General features: G+C 32.1%; 1 protein-coding gene across 1 annotated transcript; it reads left to right on the top strand.

The window, feature by feature from the left end:
* Window positions 1,050–10,266, top strand: LOC107612614 (translation factor GUF1 homolog, chloroplastic). The gene is made up of 22 exons (XM_016314309.2): window positions 1,050–1,367; window positions 1,498–1,674; window positions 2,175–2,261; window positions 2,919–2,975; window positions 3,093–3,158; window positions 3,364–3,426; window positions 3,738–3,782; window positions 3,910–4,010; window positions 4,972–5,068; window positions 5,278–5,349; window positions 5,736–5,890; window positions 6,030–6,087; window positions 6,316–6,396; window positions 6,523–6,609; window positions 6,759–6,830; window positions 6,948–7,082; window positions 7,190–7,263; window positions 8,208–8,295; window positions 8,964–9,041; window positions 9,301–9,376; window positions 9,683–9,723; window positions 9,931–10,266. Exons 1-22 carry the CDS (start codon window positions 1,065–1,067, stop codon window positions 10,024–10,026), a joined length of 2,109 nt encoding a protein of 702 aa, XP_016169795.2. The 5' UTR covers window positions 1,050–1,064; the 3' UTR covers window positions 10,027–10,266.

Here is an 11,298-nt window from a genome sequence, read left to right as displayed (position 1 = left end):
AAATTGTTTAAATTGTTTCACAAATCAAAAGATAAGTTTTGTGTTTTAAAAATTAAAAAAAAAATTAAACTTCACAAATCGAAAAGTGAGATTTGTGATTTCTATATGAAAAAAAAAAAAAATACCAAATTTCACTTATTGAAAAGCACTACTATAAATTAAATATCAAAATTAAAAACTCAATTTATCATAGCTATTTATTTGCTAAAATTATTGTTATTATTTACAAAACTTTTGAAACTAAAAAAGCAAAAATGAAAAGAGTGATTTGTCGTAATCACCATAATTATAGCCAACGAAAAATGCACCATACATATAATCCACATAGGACTTACTTAGGGCATTCAAATATAGAGTAGGCAAAGGAGCAAAATTATGTAAACCTCCAAAATATGTAGCTTCTTTTTTCCTCAATTGATTTATTTATTTATTCAATTTTACTAAAAAAGATTTACTAATATGTCTTGATTTGATTAAAGTTTTACTAATATATTTAAAGATGGATTTTTATACTTTGTTAGAACGAGTGAATTTGTTCTTGAAATGAAGATATTCTATCTTAATTTTACTAGCAATGTAAAAAGATGTTAAAATAAACTGAATTCATCGAACTAATCTATTAAATTAGTCTAATTCTAAGTAAAGATCAGTTGTTAACTAATTGGCCAAAACTTAAAAAAAAAGTCAAAAAATTGATAATCTAATCGAACTGGCTCAATTTTTAATTATTAATTTATTAAAAATAATAAAATACAAAAATATTATTTTTTAAAAAATATATACTATATATAAATATATTATTTTGTTATATTTGATTAAACTTCTATTGAAATTTTAAATATTTAAATTTCTAACTCCAATCAATTTTCACTCTTAGAAAAAAAAAACTAATCGAAATAAATTTTTATTGTGGTTCCAAGAGAAACAGGTTAACCATCGTGTTGCCGAAGCCCACATGTGCCAATCCAAATTGGGCTTTCGATTTAAAAACGAGACCAGCCCAATAGGCCCAATTTCAAATCAAGAAGCAAGTGGTGGGTCCCCACGCGCGCACATTCACAAGAATGAAGCCGAGACCAAAGTTTACAGAGAGTTCAATGGCCGCAGAAATTTGTCGCGCGTCTCCTCTCTTATCCGTTAAAACTCAACTTTTCCACGCGCCACCATCACCAACCACCACCACCACCACTACCAGCAGATTCCACACATCATCTCATTCCAAAACTTCCTTCTTCTCTCATCGCGTTCTCAATCTAAATGCCTCTTTCTCCGCTGTCCGTCGCCGCAGCTCCGCCGTCACCTGCCAGGCTAACACTCTCTTCGAGATCGACTCCGTCGCAAAAGCCGGCCAAGACCGTCTGGAAAAGGTTCTTTTCTACTCGTTCTTCATCTCGTTACTTTTTTTTTGTACGCTTCGGATTGCGAATTCCGAAGTAACTCACTGAACTGAATTTTCTGCTTCATTTTTTTTCCTTTTTTCCCCTCCGTATGTGGAAGGTGCCGGTGTCGAATATAAGGAACTTCAGCATAATTGCGCATATTGATCACGGGAAATCCACGTTAGCAGATAAATTGCTTCAGGTTACTGGTACCGTTCACCAGCGAGAGATGAAGGACCAGTTTCTCGATAACATGGACCTCGAGAGAGAAAGAGGCATCACTATTAAGCTCCAGGTTCTTGTTATCGTTAACATCTCCCTAATTTGTTGTGAATATTAGTATAGGTATCTTATGTTTAATTAACTAGTGAGGAAATGCGAGAAAAATCTTAGAAGGAGCAATGGAATGGTAGTACAGACCAAAGAGAGAGATGGAATTTCCGAGAAACTGAATAATTCATGTTTGTGGGAGCTCATACTGCTTCAGATACTCTAATTGAGTTTCTCATGGTTTTCTTAGTTAAATTTATATGGAATTATGGATATGCTCCCTTTTTTTTTTTTTTTTAAATCATTTTCTTTAGAACGGAAAGGAACTCTTCTTTGATTGACGCAATCTTTTACGCAGAAGTGTGGTAAAGTGGGCTAGGAAGTCTTGCGTAAAATTTTGTTAAATAGTAGTGTATCTTATGTTAGAGATGGGTGGCATTTTGGAGCAAATTAATTTTTGATTGCATTTCAAAATTAAAATCTGTAGTGTGTGAGAAAGCATTTTATTAATTTTAATCATGGCAGGCAGCTCGAATGCGGTATTTGTTTGAGAATAAACCATATTGCTTGAATTTGATTGATACTCCAGGGCATGTTGACTTCTCGTATGAGGTATGTAAAGTTGTAAAATAATACTGTCGTATGCCTTTTATCTTGTATGGGTTTGTTTCTTTTTGCTCAAACTTATGAACCTCAATCAGATGTAACTCCATAGTTAGAGCTTCTATTTTTGTGTTGTCAAGAATTAATTCAGAAAAAAAAGAAAGCCTAGGCACAAATACGGTTCTTTTAAATGATTTTTTTTTTTACAATAAATTGCATTTTTCTATACTTGAACAAAATGGGGAAAAGGGTATTATTCTTTTTTACCTCTCATTCACTCTTCTTTCATCCTCTGTTGTCACTTAGAAACCATTCTTATAAAATTCATTAGTCTGTGATGTCTTTGGTTGTTTTCTATTTTAGCCAATCTTGAGAACAAAGGCTGCTAAAAACATCAGTTAAATCAATTGCATTTCAGGCTTATTTTTTGGCTTTTTTGAATTATGTTTCACATTGTCAGTTTACAAAATTGAATTTCTGTATTACACATCGTTATTTGAATATTTGTTACTAATATTAAGTTTGACCTCCCCGAGTACATTATTATTATTATTATTATCCTTTTAGGATTGGAGGGTGGGGGAAGGGAGTAGAATCTACTCACTGCTCAAACATTATTGGAATGATAATAATACTATGGTTTATGACTATATCATCTGTGGCTAGGTTTCTCGGTCACTTGCTGCATGTGAGGGTGCTCTTCTTGTAGTAGATGCTTCTCAGGTGATTCTTTCTCTTTTGTTCTCTTCTTTGGTTGCTTGTCCTTTATCATGCAAGGGTGATCTACTTGGAGTAGATGCCAGCTTCTGCTCTTCACTGAAACTAGTTTCCAAATCACAGGGAGTAGAAGCACAAACGCTAGCTAATGTTTATTTGGCCTTGGAAAACAATCTAGAAATTATCCCAGTAAGTATGTTGTTCTTGACTGTTCTTATATGTAGTTTTATAGTAATTCATTGAGAATTGCTATATCCTCTATGAATGTTATTTTTGAAGTTATTTGAAATTAAAAGCTTAAGTGTTTTCTCCCTCCAAAAAAGGCCACTGCAATGTCTTCACATCCACAAAAATTCTACTTCTTTGCAAATGATTTTGTAAGACTGTCTGACAGGTTTTGAACAAGATAGATCTTCCGGGTGCTGAACCAGATCGAGTTATTAAGGAGATTGAAGAGGTTTGTTTGTCAAATGTCAATTTATTTCCCTGATGTTGTCATACTTGTAACTTTTCTGCTTGAAGGGGAGAGAGACATAAATATGTGTTCTTTCTCGATTGAAGTTTGTTTTCATTCAACATCCTAAAATCTGGCATGCCCTAGTTTAAGTACTTCAATCAGAGTGGTTATAATTTATGCATTGGGAATTTTGAAATTTATGAATATGTCTATTGGGGCTTCCTTGCTTGAGCATTGCTTATTTTTCTATTCTGTATTTACAAGCTTACATTATTCATAAGGAGATTCTAACTTGAGCTGATTTCTTGTAGGTTGTGGGTCTGGATTGTAGCAATGCTATTCTGTGCTCCGCAAAGGTTAGTTATTGTACTTTTATGTCCAGTGCTTTTGTATGGTTTAAGTAGGTTCAATATTTTTTATTATCTTTGATGTGTAACTGTATATACCATTATTAGGACATAATTCATTTACATTCTTGTGTAGGAAGGAATAGGTATAATTGATATTCTCAATGCAATTGTTGCGAGAATTCCACCACCTGCTGATACATCACAAAGGCCATTAAGGGCTTTAATATTTGATAGGTACACTTGCTATCTGACAATGATATCAAATGATGCCATTTGATGATGAATATATGACTTAATGGAGCCAATAGACGATGGAATCACATCATTGTCATTTAAAATTTGAATGACATTGACAATATGAAATAAGTTTGGTAAGGTTCATATAATCTAAAAAAGATGACATTGACACCTCAAGTTTGACTCAGTTGGCTTATTCAAGGGTTAAGTTTCCATTCGTAAGGTCCAATTATATTTTATCTAATTTGTTTCCATGTAGTTTTGTTTTTGCATACCTAGCTTCATGTATGTTCAAGGATCATAACTTAGTGCATCAAGCTGGAATGTCATGTGTCCATATAATGCAATGGTTATATAGGGCTGAATGTTGGGCAGTAAAAGCCAACAAGAAAATAAGCTTGATGTGATGGTGATGAGGGTGTTGCAAGAGATGAGTGGGCACCACACTAGACTGGATAGGATTAGGAATGACTATATTAGATAGGGAAAATTGTTGAGAAGATGATAGAACCTCATCTTATGTGGTTTGTACATGTTTGGAGAAGGTAAAGACCCCAATAAGGAGAGTGGATTAGTAGTCCTATAACTCAAGGTAGGTAGAGAGAGACCTAAAAATCCTATATGTTTTTTATTTACTTTTAACTAATTTATTTACTTTTGATAAAATGAAGAATATCGTTAAGATGAAGAAAACTCTAGGGGAATTTATGAAAGCATATTTAGAGCATCATGGAGATACTTGATCCATGTAACAAACCCCAACTAGTGGGACAAGTATTAGCAGATATTATTGTTGTGTAATGCAAGACTTCCTCACAAAAGTATACTATTCGCGTGCATAAACTTCATTTAATGAGTAGGATAGATTAAATCTCCTTTGCATGTTGTGCCAGCTTTATTTTATGTGACTATTGAACCCTCAAGTACTCATGTTTTGTTTACATGAATCTTAGTGCAGTTACTATGATCCATATAGAGGTGTTATTGTATACTTTCGGGTTGTGGACGGGACTATAAAGAAAGGTGATAGAGTCTATTTTATGGCTAGTGGGAAGGTAAATTACTTCTAATGATCTCTTACATTTGGTATCATAGTTTAGTTTAGTGGAATGAAACATGTTATCATAGTTTCCTATCTGTAGTTTCGTTCATTAAGTTTTAAGTAAAATTAGAATAAGTTCCAAATACCCTTTACTTTATTAAAACTTTGCTTTTGTTTTCACTTCCATTTTCCAATAAACTAATGTGATTTATTAAACTATAGGATTATTTTGCTGATGAAATTGGAGTTTTGTCTCCGAATCAACAAGAGGTTAAAGAATTATATGCTGGAGAGGTAAAATAATAGTTCTGATGAATATAATTATCAGGTTTATGGATTTCGTATTGCTTATTGTATATTTGGTTATTCCATCTTTTCTTTCCATCCTGTCATATGTGCACATTCTATGAAGCATGAATAACTGATATCATGTAAATGACTTGAAATAGTGAGATAACAATTATAACTTATAAGTACATGACACTGTTGCATTGTTTCTCCTGTGTATACAACAGATCATCAATAAACCAACGAGGCTCCTTCTTAAACTGAAACAATCTCTTGCAACATATTTTGCTAGCATGACAATTCTGTTCAATGGAATTATTTTTTTATTTTTATTTCTTGGTAATTTTTTTAATCCATTCTAGACTTCTATATCTTTTATTGTGCTTTAACAGGTGGGCTACCTGTCGGCGTCAATAAGAACAGTAGCTGATGCCAGAGTGGGTGACACAGTGACTCACTATGGTCGAAAGGCAGATCAATCACTCCCTGGATACGAGGAAGCGACTCCTATGGTGTTTTGTGGCCTGTTTCCTGTTGACGCTGACCAGTATTGATTTATTTTTACCTCTTTCTTTTAATCCCCTATTTGATTCCCCCTGCGGTTTCCGTTGCTTTCTTGAGACTTCTATATTTACCCTTGAATATCTCTGGAATTAATTGTTTTCTTATTTTCCTTCTGATGGCAGATTTCCTGATCTACGTGATGCCCTTGAGAAGCTACAACTTAATGATGCTGCACTGAAGGTGGCCTTGAACTGATATACAAGAAAATATGCATAGAATTTTCTTTAAATTATGCCAAGTGGTATCTTTATGCATGATTTCTCTTGATTTCATATATTTGTTAGTTATCTTACATTTGTTGGTAAACAATTTTTCCACAGCTATGATTTCCGATTTTCTTATATTTTAGCTGACTTTGGTAGGATTTGTGCTGGTTATTTAAAAATGTTATTCTTTTCTGGTTTCCAGTTTGAACCGGAGACTTCAAGTGCCATGGGATTTGGGTTTAGATGTGGGTTTCTGGGTCTTCTCCACATGGAAATTGTCCAGGTTGGATTTGTTTTGAAGCATATGCTCTTTGACTTTCATAGAATACCTATACGTTACTGTTCCTTGACGCATGGTTTGTACTTTGTACCTTGGAGTAACGTTAGAAACCTTGTATTATCTTTACAGGAAAGACTTGAGAGAGAATACAATCTGAGCTTGATAACTACCGCTCCAAGTGTTGTTTACAGAGTGAACTGTGTAGATGGAGATACTGTAATTTCTTCTTATTCCTAAGCTCCATTTCTATGTAATACAGTTTATTGTATTTTTTATCGGTGAACTATTTATTAAAATAAAATTCTTTCTATATTGTTTATATATTTGTCATATGAAGACTATCATTTTGTGAAAATTATTTGAAGGTTGAATGCTCGAATCCATCTTTACTTCCTGAACCTGGAAAAAGGAGATCAATTGAGGAGCCATATGTTAAGGTAATTTGCTGCGCTAAATCAAAGCAGTACTGGATTTTTATTTTATTTTTCTTCTTTTCTTTTCTTTATTTAAAAAAAAAAACAAATTTTTACTTGGATGTAATGTAACTTGTACAGATTGAGATGCTTTCGCCAAAGGATTATATCGGGTCACTTATGGAACTGGGACAAGACAGAAGAGGATTGTTTAAAGAAATGAAGTTTATCACTGAAAATAGAGCATCAATCACCTACGAAATACCACTAGCGGAGGTAATCTCTCGCATTCATTCTTGACAATTTACCCTTAAAACTCATGTGCTTAGTTTGTAAGTGTTTGCTTTCAACTTTCTGAATCTCTCTGAATATCAACTTTGTAGATGGTTGGTGATTTCTTTGACCAGTTAAAGTCGAGAAGTAAAGGTTATGCTAGTATGGAGTATACCTTTATCGGGTAATTGTTTATGGAAGTATAGTTTATTGATAATAGTTATGAGGGATTCTGTTGGATTAAAACTATTGACTTTTGTTAAAATCCCTCGTTTTTTTTATTCATAAATAGTTAAATAGGAAATCCAGCAATTTTGGGATTATAAATTAATGTAGATTTTGTCATCTTCTAGTAAACAAATGACTGGGAGTATCTAATTATTTGCTGACACTAGTATAAAATAATGCTGAGATATTCAAGTAAGCTGCTGGTTGCCACTGTTGGCATTCAGTTCTCTGTTATATCTAATATGCTGACCTAGAAAAGAGACAATAAATAGAGAAAAACTGAATATCTGAGTATAGTCAACCTTCTACCCTAGATCAAAGTAATCTGGAGGTAGAAGAATAGGTTACGATGTTAAGGTGGTTTGAGAGATCCTTTATCTCCCTCTCAACCAATAACTTATTCCTTTTCTTTCCTTTTCCCTTGCCTACTAATATACTATCCACTTATATCTAATCAGAGGCCAATCCTTATCAATATCCTTTTTATACAACGTTAACCATGCCATATCTAATTAAGCTTGCTTTCATAAGAAAAGTCATGCCATTTGGCTCTGTCCGGATCCATATTGTCGTACCTTTCTCCGTGTCATCCAGCTTTGAATATTGACCCCGGCAATTTTGATATGATCCCCAGTTGTTACCTACAATAAAAACGTTACTCTCATATTACACTTTCAAACAATATTCTTCATCTTACTTTTAACATCCCTTTTATCCAGAATTACTCTCAGCTTCTCAAATTTAAATATGGACCTCCAATGAATTTTTCAATCTGAGGCGCGTAATACTTGGATTTATAATTCTAAGCTATCCTTTTCCTTTGTTAAATGAAATTGTATAGTCCGTCTGAGAAGCTTTTTTTCCAATATGTTCTAATATTTTCTATTCTTTAATTATCAGGTACAGAGAAAGTGATTTAATTAAACTTGACATATTGATAAATGGTGACAGTGTGGAGCCATTGGCTACGATTGTCCACAGAGATAAGGTAATTATTTTGCAGTCTATACATGGTTTGGAGATAAATATCTGACCCTCTAGAAATCATTCATCAGCTGCATTGCAGTTGTTTAGCTGCACGTGTTCAAGCACTTGAAATAAAATAAATTATCAAGTAATCATGAGTTTCTGCACTACAGTTTTAAAGAATACCTTCAGTAGTTGAATATATTTGAGATTCTGTTTAATAAATTTTGGTGTTTGATCTTGACATGGTACATATTTCATCATGAAATAGTGAGTGGTTCAAGTTTTTCAGCTTCCATTCTTTATAGTTAAGCTGAATTATCAGTGCTGAAAAATGAGCTTTGTAAACTTTTTCTATGTGGGCACTTTAGTCCCTAAACTTACAAACTGTAAGACAGATCTATCGTTTTTTTTTTTTTTGTGAGTTTTGGTTGTTTGGAGGAGGGACTTAAATATCTCATTTTGTAAGTTTTAAGGACTGATCTATCTCGTAGTTTTTAAATTTAGGAACTACCGGTCTAATAAACAAAGATCAGGGACTGAAGTGGTCACTCAAAAGAGTTTGAGGACTACTTTGATATAGTTGGTCCTTGATATTTGAACCCTGAATCCAAGAGTATCGAGTCCACTATTTTATGCTTATAATTTGACGTCATAAATTTACAAATTTGACATAGGCTTGTGTGGCAGGCATATTCTGTGGGAAGGGCTTTGACTCAAAAGCTGAAGGAGCTCATACCACGTCAAATGTTTAAAGTACCAATCCAAGTAAGAATTGGGCACTCATTTCGTGCTAACGCTATCTTAAAAACAATATAATATTCTCTTTTCTAATTCTCCTTCTTTATATGCTTTGAATATCATTTTAATATTTTACTTTTTCTTTTTCTGCTCAAGAAATGCTTTATTTACTAGATGTTAATTATTCTTTATTATTATTATTATTATTATTATTATTATTATTTGGCATAAGAATTCATTCAGAAAACTAACCACAATAATATATGTATTTTTGTCTCTGTTGCAGGCATGCATAGGATCAAAAGTGATTGCTAGTGAAGCTTTATCTGCAATAAGGAAGGATGTATTAGCCAAATGTTATGGTAATACAAGTGGCAAACCTTGTTGGTTTAGCAGAATAATTACTCACATGTAATAGAAAAGAAAACTATACTTCGAATAAGGAGGCTTAAATAATTTGCAGTTTGAATTCTGATTGTGTCAAGTCTCTTCTTTAACATGTTCAGGTTTTCTCCATTGTGTTCTCCATTTTGAAAATGAATGTTCCTTCCATGTAAATCTTATGAACAATATTTTGCATGACAAAGTTTCACTTTGATTCCCTTGCCTTTCTGGTTGCCTGGGTTGCTGTTTGACAATTTTTTTCATGTTCGATGTCATTTTTCTAGGTGGCGACATTTCGAGGAAAAAGAAGTTACTTAAGAAACAGGTACTGCCCGATCAATATAAGTTGATAGTTTCAGTTATCAATCAAGATAGCATCATGCATTCACCTTAAATAGTATTTCTTCCTGTATCAAAGAAAATGGTTTTGCTTGCATCAACAGGGAAACATGAAACTGGTTTCATAGCAAGTTGATGTTAGTGTTATTTTTGAAGATTGTTCATAATGGTATCATTCTCTTTCTGCTGTCAGGCTGAAGGAAAGAAAAGGATGAAGTCCATTGGTAAAGTTGATGTGCCTCAAGAAGCTTTCATGGCGGTCTTGAAATTGGAAAAGGAGGTGATATGATCACGTATACATGTAACGTAAGTTGCAGCATTATCTGAAATTTGTAAATATAAAGTGGAAATTCAAAACCTCGATGTATTACTGCTTTGGTATAACGGTCCAAGTATTGTCCTTCAATGATTTTAAGCTGCATACAGTGCAAGATTTTGTGATTTTGACTCGGTTCCCTTAAGGGAGGAAAAAAAGAAAAAAGTTGAAACATAGCACAATTATTCTGTCAGGTAGTGTTGATCATATTAAGTTGTGTTCGTATGTTAGACACGCATTCGTTTAAAAATACTTTATATTTTATATGTATATATCTCATGTCTCATATCTTATAAAAATTTAAAATTGGTATGTTTTATATCTGTATTAGTGTTTGTACTTCAAAAATAAAAAGATAATTACTTTAAACTCTAGTATTTATTCCAAAAAAAAAATTCCAGCATTTAAAATAATTATTTTTACATTCAACTTGATGTTCAAGAAAAAAATCGATTATACTACTCTAAAAATATTTTGTTATTCTAACATAATGAGGTTAATTATTTTACTGTAAAATGTTTACTTATTTATTGGCGAACTAATTTATTAGAAAAATATATGTAATATATGTATAATATACATAAAAATATAAATACGTAATGATTAATTTTTAGTATTTATAGAGCAATTTTATTTTACACTTTTCATTCAATCAAATTGTAATAGGATGTATGTTTGCATAAGGGGTGTTAGATTAAAAAGCAAAATCAATATAGTCTAATTTAAACTATTGCGACTTGGATTAATGGTACTATTATGTTTCAAAAACTGTTTTAAGATTTTATTGATAAAAGATAATAGTAACTTTAAGTTGATGAAATTTTTTAGATTTATCCATAATCTAATTTAACATCTTAAGAAGAAGAAGAAGTACTCATAATGTAATCTAAAATTCTAATAAGAAGAAGATCTGAAATGGTGTTTAAAAGACGGTGCTTTTTTTTACCAAAGATATGAGACTCGAACCTGCAACCTCTTAATTGAGTATGGGGAGACTATGCCATTTGAGCTATTACTCATTAGCAAAATTAAATAATTTTAAAAAAATTAAAACTTATAAAAGATATGTTAAGCAAAGTTTAGAAAACTCTTCATAAATATCATAGAATTGGTCAATTGAAAATTCTAATAAAGAAGATTTAAAATGGTGTTTAAAAGATGGTATTTATTTATCTAAAAAGATTATAAATTAATATTTAATTTAAAAGATATAAAAATAAATCATTTTTAAAATTAAAACTTATT

The sequence above is a fragment of the Arachis ipaensis genome, chromosome B08 (assembly GCF_000816755.2).
Source record: "Arachis ipaensis cultivar K30076 chromosome B08, Araip1.1, whole genome shotgun sequence".
Classification (NCBI taxonomy): Eukaryota; Viridiplantae; Streptophyta; class Magnoliopsida; order Fabales; family Fabaceae; genus Arachis; species Arachis ipaensis.
This window is presented reverse-complemented; position numbering and strand designations above follow the sequence as displayed.